This window comes from Pestalotiopsis fici, assembly GCF_000516985.1.
Source record: "Pestalotiopsis fici W106-1 unplaced genomic scaffold PFICI_Scf_6, whole genome shotgun sequence".
NCBI lineage: Eukaryota > Fungi > Ascomycota > Sordariomycetes > Amphisphaeriales > Sporocadaceae > Pestalotiopsis > Pestalotiopsis fici.
In genome coordinates this window covers 2,563,426-2,583,307 of record NW_006917096.1, presented here as the reverse complement: position 1 = coordinate 2,583,307, position 19,882 = coordinate 2,563,426, and the positions used below count along the sequence as shown (strand labels likewise).

General features: G+C 50.7%; 6 protein-coding genes across 6 annotated transcripts; 4 read left to right on the top strand and 2 right to left on the bottom strand.

Annotated features, from left to right (window-relative positions):
- Positions 1–1,841: 1,841 nt before the first annotated feature.
- On the top strand, positions 1,842–3,826 carry PFICI_09246 (uncharacterized protein; the record flags this gene model as incomplete). The annotated part of the gene is made up of 7 exons (XM_007837827.1): positions 1,842–1,919; positions 1,978–1,996; positions 2,057–2,203; positions 2,265–2,406; positions 2,473–2,944; positions 3,022–3,574; positions 3,648–3,826. The coding sequence occupies 7 exons, from the start codon at positions 1,842–1,844 to the stop codon at positions 3,824–3,826; spliced, it is 1,590 nt and encodes a 529-aa protein (XP_007836018.1).
- Positions 3,827–5,659: 1,833 nt separating this feature from the next.
- On the top strand, positions 5,660–8,341 carry PFICI_09245 (uncharacterized protein; the record flags this gene model as incomplete). The annotated part of the gene is made up of 7 exons (XM_007837826.1): positions 5,660–5,768; positions 5,824–6,184; positions 6,249–6,273; positions 6,332–6,634; positions 6,699–7,185; positions 7,244–7,523; positions 7,579–8,341. 7 exons carry the CDS (start codon positions 5,660–5,662, stop codon positions 8,339–8,341), a joined length of 2,328 nt encoding a protein of 775 aa, XP_007836017.1.
- Positions 8,342–11,805: 3,464 nt separating this feature from the next.
- Positions 11,806–12,955, top strand: PFICI_09244 (uncharacterized protein; the record flags this gene model as incomplete). Its single annotated transcript, XM_007837825.1, has 2 exons — positions 11,806–12,004; positions 12,078–12,955. The coding sequence occupies 2 exons, from the start codon at positions 11,806–11,808 to the stop codon at positions 12,953–12,955; spliced, it is 1,077 nt and encodes a 358-aa protein (XP_007836016.1).
- Positions 12,956–13,358: 403 nt separating this feature from the next.
- Positions 13,359–15,272, bottom strand: PFICI_09243 (ATP-dependent rRNA helicase SPB4; the record flags this gene model as incomplete). Its single annotated transcript, XM_007837824.1, has 1 exon — positions 13,359–15,272. One exon carries the CDS (start codon positions 15,270–15,272, stop codon positions 13,359–13,361), a length of 1,914 nt encoding a protein of 637 aa, XP_007836015.1.
- Positions 15,273–15,558: 286 nt separating this feature from the next.
- PFICI_09242 (uncharacterized protein) lies at positions 15,559–16,977 on the bottom strand (the record flags this gene model as incomplete). Its single annotated transcript, XM_007837823.1, has 3 exons — positions 15,559–16,183; positions 16,241–16,640; positions 16,692–16,977. 3 exons carry the CDS (start codon positions 16,975–16,977, stop codon positions 15,559–15,561), a joined length of 1,311 nt encoding a protein of 436 aa, XP_007836014.1.
- Positions 16,978–17,393: 416 nt separating this feature from the next.
- PFICI_09241 (uncharacterized protein) lies at positions 17,394–18,516 on the top strand (the record flags this gene model as incomplete). Its single annotated transcript, XM_007837822.1, has 2 exons — positions 17,394–17,558; positions 17,608–18,516. The coding sequence occupies 2 exons, from the start codon at positions 17,394–17,396 to the stop codon at positions 18,514–18,516; spliced, it is 1,074 nt and encodes a 357-aa protein (XP_007836013.1).
- Positions 18,517–19,882: the final 1,366 nt, after the last annotated feature.

Genomic DNA, 19,882 nt, shown 5'->3' with positions numbered 1-19,882 from the left:
ACAACAATCGGCCAAATACTGTTGTTATCGAAAACGCCTCTTGTCCACAATTGCTTATAGTGCTGGATCACTGAGCTGCCTCGCACTTACAAGGGAGATACTGGTACTGACTGGCGGGACGCGCTAAGCCCACTATGACCCAGAAAGAAACGAACACAATGTCAGCGGTTATTATTAAGGGTCCTCATGCAGCGACCCGTACCCCGAGATCGACTGGCGCAGTCTGTTACCTTAAGTATTGACACACTTTCATCTTGTGCGAGCAGAGAGCCGAGAGGCCGCGGAACCATCACACGTTTTGGTCTAATGAGGATAAATGCGCAACTTTGCACGTGGTTGTAAGACACTAATTTATGATATTCTCTCCTTGCCTCTAGTCAAAATACCGAAGACGCCGTCGCCACCCCCCGTCCCCGAATCAACGCTCCCGAAGACCTCCAGTACAATCTTTTGCGCTTCACGTGCCAATCGAACCATGCGAGCGATAGTCCCCTACGCGGACCTCTTGGCTTTCGGATACTGGCCACAGAACAATCGTCACGCAAACGTATGGAGGCAATACTAGAGGATTTGGCTCCACGATTACCATCCCAAAAAACCAGTTGAAGTATAGCGAGGTTCCTCGATTTACGTCCATCACTCGTGCCAAGCTCATTGGCAAATGTTAATGGTCAGTGCCCGTGCCACAAATTACCAGGAGCAAAGCGATAGCTAGATGCTAACACGCTGAACAGCTAATAACCGCTTCCGTAAGAGCTGGGTGCAAATCTTTTTATATGATCTTATACTAGGGCAAACCGTTGAGTTAGATGAGAATTTAAGGTTACAAAGGTTACAAGTTGGGGTACACATTATAGTGTGCATCATGTCTCTGTTACTAAACACGATATATAGTTTTAATAATATATTTATTGATTGTGTTCAAATTGCATCAAGTGCATATTGTGATAAATCACGGCTACTGCTACTTCTTTGGTATGAGGACATTGTTCGCTATTCTCGGGCAATACTCGTCCGTACTGATCCACAATTTTATCATGTGCTTGCCTCAACCGCTTAACAGCATCCGTGTGGTTTACCGACACGCCGATAGAATATTAGCATGACGTATTGACCCAATATTCTGGAACTGCCCCAGAATTCCTCTTATCCCATGCGTCACTCTCTTTATCTCCCCATTGGGATTTTGTGGGCCAAATACAAGACATGGCAATGCATTCGTCTAGTGAATAGTATGAAGCCACCAAAAGTTCTATGGTTTTGAGCTAATGGCAAGATTATAATGCTGCCAATCCCCAAATTACGTGACGCAATTGGCTAAACTAGGCCCTGCTAGCATTGATAGTCAAAGTTCGAAACATATTGGATACGTATATATGTAGTAATGCTCTATTCAACGTACGTTTCTGGCCGTTTCTCACTCCTCGCGTGAGCACTGTCGATCATGTACCTATGGATGCAGAGATCAGGTATCAATTCCCGCGCATGCACAGCAATCCTGATAAATTGGCGTACCAGACCAGGCCTTGTCCTGGCGTGAAAAACGGCCAAGCCTGCGTGATGGCATAGTGGACACGGCTTTTTAGATGCATGATCCGCGAATAGCGGGGGAATAACAATGAGCATTCGGTTGCGGGGAGGAACAACTGCAAGGGCACCCCCGGGCGATTGACGACGATTCCATCTACAAGTGCATATAAACATTGCACCTCTCTTACATTGCAAGGCGTTTGGGAATTCGAGAGGCTCGACAAGGCGATTGAGACGTCTAAGCTAAGTCAGGCGTCATCATTTTGGTCTATTGTGGATGTACTACACATGCCCTGGCACCTCGATTCAACATGGGGTCCATCAATCAAAGCAACGGCAAATCCAGGTGGTTCGGATTTCGAGGTGGATGGCTTACGTTTTGGATTACGGTGGGTTGTTCTATTTACCTGGTATCTTTTGGGGTGCGCTGACTGACATATCCCCTAGGTTGCATGCGCCACTGATAGTGAGTAGCATTCAGAGACCAGAACTTGGACACTAGCTGACTGATCATCTTCGTTCATAGTGGCATTGTTCGGCTACGATCAAGGTGTATTCTCCGGCGTCGTCATTACGCAAGACTACTTGGACGTGCACGATTTGAACGGGAGTGAGAAAACCAACTTGTTGTCCATTGTCACATCCATATACGCTGTGGGATGCTTTCTTGGAGGTGACAATTTACCATGCCATGGCCATTGATGGACCAAGCCAGCTGACTAGATACGTGACAGCCGTGGTTGCCTTTACCATTGGCGAGAGGTTCGGCAGGAAGAAGACCATCATGATCGGATCTTGTATCATGGCGGTTGGCGCTGCGCTCCAAACCTCGTCCTTTAGTGTACCTCACATGATGGTGGGGAGGATCATATCCGGGTAAAACCATCTTCATTCACCAACATATGCCTTTTTGTCTGCATTTATGACGCTGACTTCACATAGTATCGGCAACGGGATCAACACGGCGACAGCCCCGGTATGGCAGACAGAGACTTCGCAGACAAAGTGGCGCGGCAAACTGGTTGTGCTCGAAATGACCATGAATATTGTCGGCTTCTCCATGGTCAACTGGATCAACTTTGGTCTCTCTTTTGCCGGCGGCGCGATTGCGTGGCGGCTGCCCCTCGCCCTGCAATTCTTGTTTCTCATTGTCCTCTTTGGCACCGTACCCTGGCTGCCCGAGTCGCCTCGGTGGTTGATTGCTCACGGTCGCGAAGACGAGGCAATGGTCATCTTGGCCGACTTGGAGAACAAGACTCCTGCTGATGCGGTTATTATTGCCGCCAGGAATGAAATCGCTTACAGTGTTCGCTATGAGCGGGAAAATGCCATTCGATGGAGAGATCTTGCTCGAGGTCACGCAGACGGCGGCACCAAGACTGTTCGTCGACTACTGCTGGGCATTGGCTCACAGGTGAGTTTAATCCATCATCAGGACAATCCGGAGGGTGTGGCGGGACACACACATAGCTGACAGGCCCCAAACCATAGGCCATGCAACAATTCGGCGGCATCAATATCATGTCGTATTACTTGCCAACCCTTCTCATGGAGTCGGTGCATCTCAGCGATACCATGGCCCGTCTGATCGCTGCCGTCAGCTCCGTCGTGTACTTTTTTGCCGCTCTGGCCGCCGCGCCTTTGGTGGAACGATATGGTAGAAGAATCATGATGATCATCTCGACCGCCATTCAGTTCTTTTGTTTCCTGCTCATGACCATCTTGCTGTACTACGCCCAGAAGGAGAACTTTCCTAGCCAGGAAAAAGTAGCGCAGGCATCCGTCGTCTTTTTCTTCCTCTACTACATTGGCTTTGGGCTGGGTATGCTGGGAATCCCTTGGCTTTACCCGACCGAGATCAACTCGCTGCCCATGCGGACCAAGGGGGCTGCCGCAGCCACCATGTCGGATTGGATCACCAATTTCATCGTCGTTGAGGTCACACCAATTGGTATACAGAACCTGGGCTGGAAGTTTTACATCGTCTGGACCGTCACCAATGCGGCATTTTTGCCAGTCCTGTACTTTTTCTACCCAGAGACTGGTGAGTGCAATTCAAGATCAATCTGGAAACCCGAGACTGTACTACGCATCTTGTACTGACAGACTGCCCGCAGCCGATCGTACGCTTGAAGACCTTGATGCCTATTACCGCGAAAATCCGTCGCTCATTGTCACCCGCGACCGCAATGCAACCTCTCGCAAGCGGCCGGGGAAGTATGCAGAGATGCAGCGAAGAGACATTGTAGAGGCAGAGACGGGCAGGGAAAAGGCGATTGTCGAACACGCAGCTTGATTGGTAAATCCAGCGCGAAAACGCTAGAGTGCATGCTCGGTAAAGACAGGATGATACATATTTTGAGGTAGTCTACTTCTGAAATTGAAAGGTTGGGTTCAAGGGTAAACAATCATACTCTCAACATAAAAGCTGTTTCCAAGAACACAAAACTCCATTCACAAGCCCGGTTTGGTGGAGGTCGGACTCCCAAATGAAACGGCATCTACCGAAAGGTGGTGGAGCTCGATGACTGTCTCAAAACATGGGAATTTGTGCTGAAAACCATCTGATATTCGGTTCTCGCTTCGGAAAGCGTCCTCCTGTGGACACCGGATGGCCTTTTATCATATGAGTTTTGGTAGCAGAGGTGTGTTTCCAGCTTCTGAATAGGTAGTAATCACAAACTCCTGAGCTGGTTGATTGAGTAATCATCTGAGATATCTATTCAGTCTGAAAGCGTAAACCCATCAGACCTTGAGACGACAACATCTTCACGGCTCTCATAGGTACTCATCGAAAGCTCACGCAGCTAGGCCGTGGCTGCACCCGAACTCGGCCGAGTCTGCCTCACATAAGTTGCGACAATTATTGTCGCTCTTACAGCAGTATATTGAATTCATGGAAAAGTTTGGTCGTGGCAGGAATTATATCCAGGCCGGACCCCCAAAACCAAGCTTTTTAGCCATGTTTGTAGGTTGGCCCGATACGATACGTACGCGTAATGGGCTGTTCGTTTAGTGGAGCAGGCTTTCAACCAAAAAGATGCTTCTTTCGGCCCGTTTGAGTCGATCGACGGACTGTCGTGAATACAATTCGGTCTAGCAACAAATTTTAGCCACTTTGGGATTAAAACGTTCTGTTTCAACTTTTGTCTCTTGAGATTTATTTCCGGATAGAATCCTGGAACCCGTTTTGCTTGAAATTGGCTGATATTATATTCAATGCAACTTTGGCAATGATTAAGAAATGGTCAGTCGGAATGAACAATTTCATATACCGCCGAGTCTTTGACTTCGTTTCTCCTTTATGATCACCCGCCCGAGTTGTCCGCAGCTATCGGAGAGCGCCATACTTGGTGGGCCGGCGGCGCTGAGTAACACTCTTAATAAGCATTATACTGCACCCCATACAGGGAACGCACGTGGCAGGCAAGGCAGCGACATGCCATCATCAGAGTGTCTTGAAAAAAAGGAAGAGAAACAAAATGGCAGACAAGCATGTTGTGGCTCTGGTCGTGGCCTTGACGCTTTCCACCCGGATGGTATCACGATCGACTCGTTACGCGTCCTGCCCCGTTCAACGGTCCCCGCCATATCCATTTCCTTCCCGTTTGTGGACTAGGCTTGTACAGAGCCGTATAGAGTTTAAAGGGCTGATCGACGTCAATCTTCAAAATCCAACTACCGAAGTCCTTGAATTAGCCTACTTTTTGCACCGGATTTTTACTTGAGTCCCCTGGTCGTCTCCTTGGACCCCTCCCTAGCCATGGCATATCGTAGCATCAGTCGGCCCAGAGCTCTGGTTGCAGGCTCACAAACGGGGCCAGCCGACAGGGCGAGACGCGTAATGGGTTTGACTCGGGGACCTGAGCAGGCAATCGATAGCTTCAGGGCACTCCATTCAGCCTGCGATGACGGGAGCGAATTCTCTCAAGGGACCCATTCCATCATCAACAGTTTGTGTTGCGGCGAGCAACTGGCGGCGACTGCCGCCGTTGGTCGGCTTGTCTATCGTGAATATGATGGCCTTAAATGACGTTTTCCCTCCTTGATCCAGTAAATCCCTTATCGTGAGATCTCTATTCATTCTTTTCGATACCAAAATTCAATCTTTAGGCGCAGCTTTGTAGCCATGAGGTTGCCGTCGACCATCTCCGTCCTATGGGCTTTGCATCAAGGCTGGCTTGTATCAGCCGATGCATCCGCCAACTACACTGACTATTTGCTCAGCTCTGGAACTGGTAGGTTGAGATTCTCGACATCTGTCTCGTATCCAATACTCATCATATCGTCAAGTCAAACTCGGCGAGTGGCAGGATGCCTACGACAAGGCAGCTGCCTTTGTGCAGTCGCTCAACACGTCGGAGAAGGTCTCCTTCATCGGTGCCGGCGATGCCGGCAATATGAGCGCTTTGAAAATGCTGGATTCTTCGACCAATCCCTTAACCTACTTTTTCGTCACAACCTGGCCTGCTGGTCTCGCCATGAGCATGACCTGGGATAAGGAGGCTATCCGCGGTCAGGGGTCGGCTCTTGGTACTGAGTACCGTGGCAAAGGTATCAATCTGGCTTATGCGCCAACACTGCAGCCGCTGGGACGCTCGGCATGGGGAGGTAGAACGGGAGAGACCTACGGACCCGATTCCTATCTTGCTGGGTATGTACCATGAATGCCACATTGACCATCAAAGATATGTGTATGCTAACTTGAGCTTCTCCAGAGCCATGGCAGGACAGTTTGTCAAGGTAGGAAATGTTCAACAGCGATGTTGTGGGCAAACATGACTGACATCAATTCATCCAGGGAATGGCCGATTCTGGTGTCGTAACAAGCGCCAAGCACTTTATCCTCAACGAGTTTGAGACGAACCGAATGGGCACGACGAGCAGCAGTGGCGGCATGGGAGGTGGCATGGGCGGAGGTTCGAACAGCAGTGCTCCTCCTTCGAAGCGTGCCGAAGATTCCTCCTCATCGGATGAGTCCTACAGTGTCCAGATTGATGACAAGGCATTCCACGAGACATATCTTGCACCATTCTACGATGTCGTCAAGAGCGGTGTCGGCGGTGTCATGTGCGCCATGAACCGTATCAATGGTACCTACTCGGTCAGTCAAAACACGACGCCAAAATGGATTTTGACTTTTATACCAATACTGACATTGTGGATAGTGTGAGAGCCAGCAAGCCCTCGGTACTTACTTGAAGGTTGAGGCTGGTTTCCCCGGTCTTGTCCACGCCGACGTGGGTGGTCAAAAGACGGCGCTTGGTTCGGCCAATGGAGGAATGGACCTTGGTTCTTCGAGCACCTGGAGCGAATCGACCATTACCGCTGCTCTAAGCAACGGCAGCTTGACGGAGGCCCGACTCGACGACATGGTCATCCGCAATGTCATGGGTTACTACCACCTCGGCCAAGATGAAGGATATCCCAGCTATGCTGAGCCCACTGCTCATGTCGACAACCGCGGAAACCACAGCGCATACGCCCGCTCTTACGCGGCCGACTCTTTGGTACTCCTCAAGAACACCAACAATGCCTTGCCTCTCAAGGACAAGAAGTCTATCAGCATCTTTGGTTACCATGCCGCTCCCAGATACGTTGGCGCTAACACGGCGCTGTCCGTTTATGATGGCGAGCCACCAACAATGCAGGGCCGTGAGTACATCCCAGCTCCTAGCCAGTCATGACGATATCTAACCAAAAGCAACGTTAGACATGTCTGTTGTAGGTGGAAGTGCCATGGGCTCTCTCGCATACCTCTCCACGCCTTTCCAGCTGTTCAATCAGAGGGCTGCCAGCGACGGCTTCATGCTTCGATGGTGGTTGACCGATGAGAGCACCAACAGCTCCAGCGGCATGAGCGGTTCTGGTACTGAACTGACCGAGTCCACCACTGGCGTTGCTGATCTCTCTGATGCCTGTGTCGTCTTTTTGAACGCATGGGCTGGTGAAGGTGCCGATCGCAGCGAACTCCGCAACGCCACCCAGGACACGTAAGTTTTTTCAATCTGTCCAACTCACAGATTCGAGCTAACCCGTACAATCCAGCCTGGTCACCACTGTTGCCGATGTGTGCAACAACACCATTGTCGTGATCAACACGATTGGTCCCCGCCTCGTCGACGCCTGGATCGAGCACGAAAACGTGACCGGTGTCATCTACGGCGGACCCCTGGGCCAGGAGTCGGGCAACGCCATTGACGACGTGCTCTTTGGCGCTGTCAACCCCTCGGGCAAGCTCGTCCACACCATTGCCAAAAACGAGTCCGACTACGACCAGGGCACGCTCGTCCAGGAGACCAACCTGCTGCTCAACTACACCGAGGGCAACTACATTGACTACAAGTACTTTGACCAGCAAAACATCACCCCGCGCTACGAGTTTGGCTACGGTCTGTCGTACACGACCTTTGAATACGATTCGGCCATTACCGTCGCAAGCACCAGCAACCTGACCAGCGGCTACGCGACCGGCGATCTCGCCATTGGCGGCCGCGAGGACCTCTGGGACGTGGTCGCCACGGTGGAGGCGACCATCTCCAACACGGGCTCGCTGGCGGGTGCCGAGGTCGCCCAGCTCTACGTTGCCTTCCCCGAGGCCGCCGACGAGCCCGTCCGCCAGCTCCGCGGCTTTGAAAAGGTGACGATCCAGCCCGGCGACCAGGCGACCGTGGTCTTTTCCCTCCGGAGGCGAGATCTCAGCGTGTGGGACACGGTGGCGCAGAACTGGAAGGTGGAGAGCGGAGACTACACCATCTCTGTCGGTGCCAGCAGTCGGGATCTCAAGGCCGAGGCAACTTTGTCAGTTTAAATATGTGATATTCCTGAGTTGTGAAGCAAGCCAGTCTGAAAATTGACATATTTCTCCCCAACTTTTCCTCTTGTCGACCTGATCACGATGCGATTCCAACTAGGATTTGAGAGCCTCCCAAGTGAGGCATCAACTGTCACGAACATTAAGTAGGACGAATTTCTTTCGCAATGGGATCGTTTAACAGCTTCAGTCTTTGAGACGTAGTTGGAAGTTTTGATCTTGTCTCGCTAATGACCATTCTCTACGATTTCTGACTCGATCACTGATATTGAATGATGTCACAGATCCAAGCATACCTCGTTAGGTGGATAATCCGCTAGATATGTTTGAACCAGCCCCAGAGAAAGAAGAATCGTGTATGCCAGAATTGAGGCGCAGCTATTTGGATGCCGGTGGATGCCAGGTACCGTGGAATGAAGAAAGGAAAAATAGACAGGTGGCAGAGCAGGACCTGTGGTGGTCGATCAATACCCTATGTTGACCGATGCTGACTTGCTGAAGTCTTAACTCCATGCAAGTTGAATTTGACGTACAGGAAGGCTGTTACCTTTCTCCCGTTCGTCGGTTTATAGTCGCACCGAAGAAAAGGGGGTAATTTCCATTGCTCACATGCAGCTCAACATTGCCGGCGATGATCTACGATTCCGTGCGAATTTCGCTTACACCCGACACCCAAACTCCACCAGAATCATGTTCAAGACGCAATCCACAACAACCTTCTTTCGTAAAAGCACTCATCAGACACCTGTTATGCATCAAAATAAGCTACAAGGAGAATGCCGTCATCGTGGCAGCAAGAGGGGCGCATAGAAGCATTTCAGAAAACAAAGGCCCGATCGCTTTTCGTATCGATGAGGCAGTGGTCCCTGAAAACCTTGCTTATAATGGATACACGATGCTTTCCACTTATGTGAAGGGCAATGAGGAATGGGCGGCCGAAGGGTGAGGCGCTCCACAAGGTTGACCGCATCTCGCAGCCGGGCCCGAGGCTGAACTGGGAATTGCCTCGAACTGAAGTAAATATCATTGGCGCCATTTGTCACGAAGGATTCCAGTCCCCAGATTTAGGGTCATCTTGGAGTCTTGGCTGACTTAAGGCTGCACCTTGTGGAGGACACTAGTTTGGCCAAATGGGGCGGAGCAATCCCTAGATGATCAGATCGTATGCTACACTCGACACTAGATGCGGGCGGATAAGCTGCAAGTGAGCAATACATAGTACAATATCCATTACCCGACCTACTTGCTTGCATGCTGCTTACTGTCTGCCATAAACGGTAGTTGCTGTTATCATCCCTGGAGTGAAAACATAAGCCTCAGGCTGATCGCACTTATACGACTTGGCAGTTTTGGTTTCCTGTCATATTTCCCTCGATAGGCGAAAAGGGACCGGGCCGCGCGAGGAAGCTTATTGGCTGATGGGCAAATCCGGAGCCAAAAAGGGAAACATTCCAGAAGGGTTCCAAGCCTTGTGTGTGCATGGCCACAAATCCGCCGATCCATGAGCCATGCAGCCACGGGACTGTGCCGAGTATGCTACTGTGACAACCTGGGATTATGCCATTCGCCACACTTCCGTTTGCCTTTTTGGAACCAATCATGAGATCAATTTGAGTTTGGAACAATGCGATTTCTTAGATGTAATGTTCGCCGCATAGCCGGCCACCTCTTTGGAACATTTGTGCTCATTACCCCGTTGTCTCGGTGGCTCATGGCGGAAGAAGACTAAACAGACCTATGCAATTAATCTCTGTCCGATTGTACAAGAAAGGTACTGTCCGATAAAGGCACAAGTCCGGCTTGACATGAACTGGCAGATATATTATATCATATCATGTAAGCGAGGGCGCAAGAGATGACACATGCATATCTGAATTGCGGTCGGGCGTCGAACATGCAGGCAGTCATTTAGTGCCCCGGCTGCAGTTAAGTCGATGGACGGCAGTGCTGGGTCACGATGGGCGAAAATCTTGAAGAAAAGCCGCTGCTTCGAGTGGAGGGATTGTTGAGCAATTTTACCAGCTGATTCCTCCTGCGAGAATTGCATACGGCGCGGCCCTGCTCACAATCCTGGTTGTCTGTTGTAAGATGGGTTAAATTGCGCATCGAGTTGCCAGGAACAGTAACTGCGGGAAATGGCTCTTCAAAAAGACATCTCGTGATATGTCTCCTTGTGCAAGGGCAGGCCAAAGTAAGATCGCATATTCCGTGCAGAGCGGATGGTCTCGCTTCCTTTGCACCTCGAGAGATGGAATGTTTCGGTTCCAACGCAGGGGGGCGTGAATGGTTTCAATGATCTGCATTTTGGCCAAGCTTTTTGCAAGCTAGCTCTTTGCGGACAACCTTTACGATCAATGGTGCATTCCGGTTGCCAGGAGAGCCGGGAGAGCTCTCAGGTCGCCCAAGAGTGCCCAGCCATCCCCCCCCCCCCAAGAAAGAAAGTCCCCCTGCTGGCTGCTGATGCGCGAGCGCGACCCTCCATCACCGGTAAGCGGCACGTTCATTGGAGACTTGGCGACTGAACTACCTGTCTTGGACGCCAGGGTGAAGTCCATGACAACGGCATTCTTGAATGAATAATTTGCAGTCGAGTTGACTGCGAGTAAACAGAAGATTATTTTCTAGATGCCTGTTGCTAGTAAGATTTGTCATGTCTGTAATGGACCTAGAAGCAAATAAGGATGAAAACAAGAAATGCACTACAGCAGACCGCTTGAGCATCTTTCGGTGGTACGTAGCTAATGGCGAGAAAGGGATAGCATTCATTGACCCAAAGCGACCGACCATTGGCATCAACCTGTCCTAGATCCGACCAGTCTGCAAGTGTGTGGAAGCGGAGATTGATGATTCTCCTGCACATTCGAGGTATTTTTCTCTTCGATTTCTTGGGTCAGACGGGACAACTTTATTCAATCCGATGCGTTGTCCTCGTATTTCCGAAAGGCATCTCTCACCTCCAGCTCTGCTTTGGGTACCGAAAAGTCCCTACCCAAGCCCACTAAAATGTTCCCACCGTCGCCCAGGAAGGCACTGCCCCAGTGGTCACTGTAGTGTACACTAGCTTCCTCCCCCGCAGTGCCACCCATCAGCCCAACACCCTGGCAGCACGCTAAACTCAAAGGGAAACCGCTACAAGCGTAAACGTCACAGATTCACATCGCACCACGTCTGATCTTGTCTCGCCTCTCTCTCCTCAGCTGGGGGAAACAAATACTCCCACGCACAACTACATATATGCCGTGTCCCCCCAGTCGTGAAAGCATCGCTTTAAAGGTTCATCAGTTTCTTGGCGATCTTCTTGAAGAACACGTACTCTATAAAAGCACCTCTTCCTTTACACAACTCTTTGCGACTTATACGTTTTGAGTCTCGACGCTAGTCCACAATCAGAAGCTTTGTGAAAGCATCAACTAAATATTCACAACAACCTGGATATCACGACCGAGTCGTCTAGCAGCATCATGTCCGCCACCGACAATAGCTCTGCACCTCTGCGCAAGGACAAAGGTCCTGAGACCAATGGTGCCAGTGATGGCCATATCGGGTTTCGCCCTCAGCAGAACATGACTGTTGAGCCCCCCAAGCCGCGCGATCTTCAGCCAAGCTATGCCTCTATTGTTGGAGACGACGCCAACCCCGAGGGCTGGTATGGATCAATGAGTAAGTCTTTACCGCGCCTAGATTACTTCCCATTCCATCTTGAATCAAGTCTCATGCTAACACAATGATTCAGTCAACGCCCTCGGCGCTTGCATGGGAACATTGGGTGCGGTTCCGTGCATCATCTGCTGTCCCAACCCCTACAAGCAAGTTCATCAGGGTAACGTGGGCCTGGTCACCAAGTTCGGCAAGTTCTACAAGGCCGTGGACCCTGGCTTGGTCAAGATCAACCCGCTTTCGGAGCGTCTGCACCAGGTCGATGTCAAGATCCAGATTGTCGAGGTTCCCAAGCAGACTTGCATGACCAAGGACAACGTGACTGTCCATCTAACTTCGGTCATCTACTACCACATCATCAGCCCTCACAAGGCCGCTTTTGGCATCGCCAATGTCCGCCAGGCCCTTATCGAGCGTACTCAGACCACCCTCCGCCACGTCGTTGGAGCACGCATCTTGCAAGACGTCATTGAGCGCCGCGAGGAGATTGCCCAGAGCATTGGAGAGATTATTGAGGATGTCGCCGCTGGTTGGGGTGTACAGGTCGAGTCCATGCTCATTAAGGACATTGTTTTCAGCCAAGAGCTGCAGGAGTCGCTCTCCATGGCCGCCCAGAGCAAGCGTATTGGAGAGTCCAAGATCATCGCCGCCAAGGCCGAGGTGGAGAGCGCAAAACTGATGCGTCAGGCCGCCGATATCCTCTCATCTGCACCCGCCATGCAGATCCGCTACCTCGAGGCCATGCAGGCCATGGCCAAGTCGGCCAACAGCAAGGTCATCTTCCTCCCCGCCGCCAATCAGACCATGGGCCAGGGATCTCCGGCCTTCAACGCTGCTCTGCAACAGGAAAGTCAGAACTTTGGCGAGAGCTCGGGCGGCGATGCCCACGACTTTGGCGCTGCCGACCCGCAGTTTCAACGAGCTATGAACGCCCGAGTCATTGAGAACATTTAGTTGAAGATGACTGAAGCGCTCAGTTCAAAAGCTGGAGGTCAGAATACCAAGTGATAGGATACTTCATATCCTGATCACAAAATGAAATTCTCCAGAATTTGGCATGGAAATGACTAGTACGAGCGGCGGGAGGGAGGCTGAGACGCGAGAGTTTGACGATACCGATGACTGTATTTTTTTCCGTTTTCCTGTTTTCGGATACCCCTATGGATACCCAATATCGTTCGCTTGGAATTTTTGGTTAATGTAGCCGGCCTGGGTTCAAGGAAACTACTTGGTAAATCCCGAATGGCAATTATAGTAGTAATGAATCAAAGATGAATACCATCATCGAACACTGAGTGCAAACTCTCAAGTCGAGCCTGGCTAGTTCAATGGATATCATGGCATATAATCTATCTGGCTAATCAAACCCCTTGAATTCGTCGTCACCCTTGGCTGCAGCCGCTGCCAACTTTTCTTGATTTTGTTTCCTAATTTGTGCCAACATGTCCTCCAGTTCGCGCTCTCTGACCTTTTCATCCTCGGTCAACGTGCTCACGCGCTCTGCTTCACGCTTCTTCTGTCTCTTTTCTCTCCTCACGGAGCGCACGCCTTCCTTTTCATGCTTGTCACTCCATGCCTCGGTATTGCGCTTCCGCTTGGCCTTGATGGCCTCGGCCTTTTCACCATTGGCCGGGTCCGCCGCCTTCTCCATATCAATGCGGCGCTGCTTCTCGCGCGCCTTGTCCTTGAAGGCGAAATTGTCCCAGTCCATTTCAATGCCGAGCGACCGGTCCCCCTCAAACGTCTTGGCCTCGGGCATTCGGGGCAGTCGGAGCAGGCCCCAGCCCTGCGCCAGATCCGCCCAGTTCAGGTCCGCCACCCGGAAAATGGACGAGGCCGTGTGGGAGCTGTAGCTCCGGACCCACGAGACAAAGGCGCGCTGGCCCTTTTCGTGCAGGCCGCGGTCCTCCTTGACGAGATCCCGGATCTTTTCCGTTGCCTCGGCGCCGTCGGACTCGTTGAGCGTGATTTCGGGGTATGTCAGGGGTTCAATAGGTGTCTTGCGAATTTCGAGGAAGGGCACATAGTCCTCTTCCCGCCCGGGCTGTAGGAAGAGCACGGAGAGACCTTTGCGTCCTGCTCGGCCGGCTCGGCCGCAGCGGTGGAGGTACACTTTGGGGTCTGAGGGGGGGTCGATTTGCACGACGAGATCTACTTGTGGCACATCCAAGCCTCGTGCAGCCAAATCCGTCGTAAGCAGGATCGTCGGCTGTGCAGAGCTGAGGAATTTGTTGAAATTCTTTTGTCGTACGGTTGAATGGTGCTTGCCGTGCAGTGGTACGCAGGCGTAGCCTTCGGGCAAAAGCGCAGGGAGGAGATGTTGAAAGTAGTCCACGGCGGCACATGTAGAAAAGAAGATAATGCTCTTTTGTGGCCTCGGGTCCAACTTCTCGAGTATCTGAGCTAGCGCGGGCAACTTTTGCGATGCCGGCGTAAGCTGGTATTTCATGGACAGACTGGCCGGTGTCCGTCGTTCTTCTATTACTCCGCCTGTCTTTAGACTCTTGACTTTGACCTGAATCTTTACCGGGTTCCTCAGTCCAACACGAATAATCTCTGAAACGGCATCGCTAACACTGGCGCTGAAAAGACCTGTTCTCCTTTGTTTCGGCAATCTGCTCAGAATGTTTTGCAAATCTTGCTTGAACCCGAGATCCAGAAGTCGGTCCGCTTCGTCCAGCACAAGCACCTCGAAACTCGATTGGTTGCAGCTCACATGCGGCGACTGCAGCAGCTCGACTAATCGACCGGGCGACGCAACGAGGATGTTCGGGCAGTGCCGCAGGAAGAAGCTGAGGTCCTGAGCAGGAGTCGTCGTACCTCCTACGAGGAGCTGAGGCAGTATAAAGGGCGTAGAGGTGATCGGTCGCTTCTCATCGCCATCGAGGTAAGGAAGTAGTTCGGCCGATGTTGGGTGGAACTTGACGAGGTCGACGAGGACTTTGTGAATCTGCGACGCCAGTTCTCGAGTAGGCGAGACAATGATGGCGGCAACGTGGCGCGGCTTCGTGGGCTCCTCGAGCCGGAGCAGGCGGTTGATCACGGGGATCAGATAGCTGAGCGTCTTGCCGCTGCCCGTGACGGCCTCGACAACAACGTCCTTGCTGGCGCTAAAGAGTGGAAGCACTGCCGCCTGGACGGGCGTCATGCGCTCAAATCCAGAGCTCGAGAGGTAGTCGAGAATCCATTCGGCGAGCGGCGGGGTGAGCGCATCCCAGGCGCGCGTATCCTTTTTCGTTTCCTTCTTTGTCGCCTTTGTTTCTGGGCCCATTGCGACGATTATCCTCCTCTGAAGAAGGACGAAATCGTAGAAGATTGCAGGCTTGAATGGTTGTGTCTCAGCATCTCGAAAAGATAATTCTTGAAATTTCACGATAAGGTTGGCTTATCGTTGATAAGCGCCCCGCATAATGGGGCTCCATCAGTGGATCCACGTCTTTGTACCTGGCGGGTCCCAACTAAGTTTAGGTACATTAACACCTAGCGACTCAAGTGTTGTCACGTTCAACAATGGTCATTCATATACTCAGAGAAATTACCTATACAAGGCATAATGACTAATTTAGTATTCTGCAAACGAGGATGTCATTCAATGTTTCCTCTGAGCATAACATTGACCCAACTCTGTGAAGAAATTCCCCTTTCAGTTCCTCTCGAAGGCTGCGTGCATTATCTGTTTGGACGGAAACCAACGCGTCTCTGAGTCTCGAAGTGAACCATTTCTTCGTTTCTGATCCTTCGTCTGATGCTATGGCACCAACCATGAGGTAGCCCGAGGTAAGGTCTGAATAGCAGCAGGGCCGAATGAACATGCGACACAGTGCTTGTCGCATCTCATCAGCTGTAGAAGTGCAATCAACAGCTGGCTCTTGTGGCCAGGAGAGATAGAGAATGAGCTCTATTGTCGTCGCAGTTATGCGAATAGATGGCTCCTCGTAGCTTTTCAAAGCTCGGGCCTGTAGAAGAATGTCCAGCACCTGCTTATTTATTTCCACCTCCTTGAGTCCAGACGTTTGACTTGGCGGGGCGTTTTGAACCTCTTCGATTGATTTGAGAACCTCAACGAGAGCATCACAGGCTATTGCTATCTCTGACATCGCTAGGAAGCCGTATCTACAGATCGCCTTGACGAGATTTCGGTGGTACCACCGAGGGAACCCTAGCACAGCATTTGTCGCATCTCTGATAAGCGTTTGGTCAGTCCACTTGAAATCGGCATCATTAATCAGAAGAACCTACGAAATTACCAAATCGTAGAGCCAAGACGGTAGGCGTCGTTCACCGTGTTCATATCTATGGTTGACCATCTGAGTGAGCCCGTCCATGTGGATATTCCATGCTTCTTCGTTGTGAACGAGTCGCTCTCCAAATGCCATGGTCACGACTGTCCCGATAATGGCATCTGTATACACGGTTCCCGAAGATATGTGCCGAATGAGGATGCTGGTAGCACTCGACCAGCATTGATCGGCTATCTTTTGGCATTCTTCATCTGGCGCCAAGTGTCGTAGCTCAATGGCAACGGTTGTTTGCAAAAGAGAGGGCTCAGAACAGATGAGTCGCTGCCAATTCTTTTCAACAGAGTTGGCGGGATAACCTTGGCCTCTCAGACGAAAGAGAGACGACCAGAATTTGGTCACTGAATTGGTTTAGCGGGCATGTCTATCGAAAGTCAAGTGAGACACCATACAAGATTCAGCTCGGGAGTCATCATCGCAAGCCTTAGGGACGGGCGGTATCCATCCACTGCGGAGTCCTGCTACAAGTGCCCGTTGCATATCGGGAAGTTGTTTTTGGTGCTTTGTCATTGAACCATGAGCATCCGACGTCTTCGCAGCCGCCGGCGCCTTGCCTAGTCGCTGACGCCGCTTTGCAAAGTTCGTCTTGGTGACGTGGGCCCTCATCCGCTTTGCTGCCGCGTGCGACAAAGCAGGACCGTCGGTCGTGTTGACAAATGTGAATGATGATGAAGCCATGGCTATTCCACAATAGGAAAATCAATTTCGAAGCTTGGGACAAGAAAGTCAAAGAAACTGGAGATGAAAAGACTGGAGATGCATTTAAGCTGCAGGTACCATGGTACGGGTGCAATCCCCGCGTGCCTGTTGGTCATGTCATGTATGCTTTCTAATCATAGACTTGCGTTATACCCAGAACGGAAAATCAATTTTAGGTGGAACTCGATACCTTTGAACCAATCATGAGGCTTAAAAGAATAAAGTCATCTTGTATACTACTAGTATTCGGACTTGTTCTTAGTGCATGTTGTCTTGGTGTGGTAATAGGAAATGAGTATAAATATGTCAAGAGCAGCAGTCATTCAATTCGAGATCAAGTTCGTCCACGCATGTCGCATTCATCACTTTCGTACAAGTCCTTACTACAAATTAAAATGGCACGTCAGTGGATTTTGAACAGTCAAGATGGCTTTGAAAAGTCGCTCGAATACCAACACGTTGAAATCCCAAAGCAATCTGACCTGAAACCGAATGAAGTTCTTGTCAAACTATACGCTGCGAGCTTGAACTATCGCGAGCTTATTATAGCAGGCCCTCTGGTAATATCCCGTCGTAATAGACATTACGCACTATACTGACTGCCAGCAGGGTGTCAATGGGCCAATCAAGCCACCCATCGTACCTGGATGCGACGGAGCAGGCGTCGTCGAGGCTGTCGGATCCTCTGTCCAAGATTTTCAACCAGGAGATCGAGTTGTGACGCAATTCGCTCCCAATGTTGCCGAATCTAGGGGAGACGACGCACCATCCACCATGGAAGATGTGCCTTTCATGCTGGGCCAGGGAACAGATGGCACACTTCGCTCTCACGGAGTCTTCTCAGAGAAAGCTCTTGTTCTCGCCCCCAAGTCCCTCGATTGGATTGCTGCTGCAACTTTGACATGTACCTGGACCACGGCTTGGAACTCTCTCTTCGGCGTCAAGGGCTCCGAGGTCGGTTCCGATACCTGGGTCCTAGTCCAAGGCACCGGTGGCGTGAGCGTCGCCACACTCCAGCTTGCAGTCGCAGCAGGGGCCAATGTCGTCGCAACCACTTCGACGGAGGAAAAGGCAGCACGCCTGCGCTCTCTCGGCGCTGCGCACACCGTCAACTATCGCACCAACCCGGAGAACTGGGGCCTAGAGGCTAGAAAGCTCACGCCCGGCGGAAAAGGATTTGATACAGTCATTGATGTCGGCGGCAACGAAACTCTCGGTCAGTCGCTAGCCTCGGTACGTCCAGATGGAACCGTCATGATCGTGGGCCAGGTCGGTGACAATGTCGACATGGTTCCGCTCCACGCTGCGTTGTTTCATACCTGTGTTGTGCGAGGGGTTCTAGGAGGCAATCGGGCACAGTTTCGCGAGCTGGTTCAATTCATTGACAACAAGAAAATCAAGCCTGTGGTGGACGATGCTATTTTTGAGTTGGCAGAAGCCAAGGATGCTTACAGACGTCTCAAAGAGAAGAAACACTTCTCCAAGATCGTAATTCGTGTTGACCATCAAGAAGTCTAGTTCTAGAGCCTTTTATCTTACGGTATAGATGGAAGCTCTTCGTAGTTCAGTAGTTTTCGAAATTCTTGGCAAATACCAATAGGTTATAACGCCAGTTCCCCAAACCCAGAAGACACACTCAAGTCCTTGATGAGTGGCATAAATGCCGAGGATCTTGGGCAAGACTCACCGCTCATGATGATGTACGCCTACTTGAACGGTTAGGTTTTGAGCGAACTGAGAACATGATACAGTTGTTCTGATCTCCCTCTTCTGCTAGAAAAGTACAAGGACTTATCAGTTTTATACATCTGATGAGTCTCTGCTTGAAAAAGGAGCATGGTCTTTCAAGGAGTGCTCCCCGTATTTCTGCGTGGGACTATATGAGGCACGGTTTTCTATGAAATCTAGATTGTTGCTAAACACATGGACATTATGAACTGGGCTGATTTATTTCCATGTCGTTCACTAGTGCTTGAACAAACTAGCTACAAGCACACTCAACAGTAGAACCCATTCATGAAAAGGCAAGCAATTCCAGGAATAAGTAGGTAGGTATAGAAGGAAACATTACAGAATGCTGGCTGGTAAACACTATCTTTCAGTTCCGCATTTGAGACCGAGGAGACCATAGATTTGAGGAAAATACTTGGCAATGTGTCGTAGACCAGCAAACCACTAATAACATCCGAGAAATAACAGTATAGCCTGCTGACGAGAGTTTCTGTCCTACACGGTGATTATTGGAGTAAGGTTTGCAGCATATATTCTCTCATGGACGCTTATTTTTTATTATTTATGTTGATCTCAACTCCCCTTTGCCGAAACGCGGCTGTAACCCCAATCCTGCGCCGTTTTTTGAAAGGGCGTGAACGGAACAAAGAAAACTACACCATCTGCTGCAGCAGCAGCAAAAATCATCTTGCGTAGGACCACGCTTGAATTATGCCTACTTAGTAGTGGTTGTGTCCACGCTGGTGCTGATTGGGCAGGAGCTTGTTCCCGTCACAAGTGTTATGTATTTTGTAGATTTTCGTCCATGCTCCGGTTTGTGACACATGGGCTTCCATAACAATTCGTCTCCCAAAATCAATGAGGCATAAATAGCTCCGACCATGGACCTAAGAGTATATTTGTCTATAGAGTAATGTAAGTTATAAATTAATTCCAGCAACTTCTCATGCGTGAACGCCCACCAAGCCTTGGATAGGTAGCTGGCCAATCTTGAAGTTGCGCAGCAAAATACGAGGGGTGTATTTGGGAGGCATCGGAGGTTACAAATGCGCCGACGAGCTCGGAGACTAAGCGAAGAAGTAAGGCCTGCTGCAGCCTTTCCAGCAAACTACCGAGACCCGAGTGAACATGGGAGCCAATCAATTATCGCAAC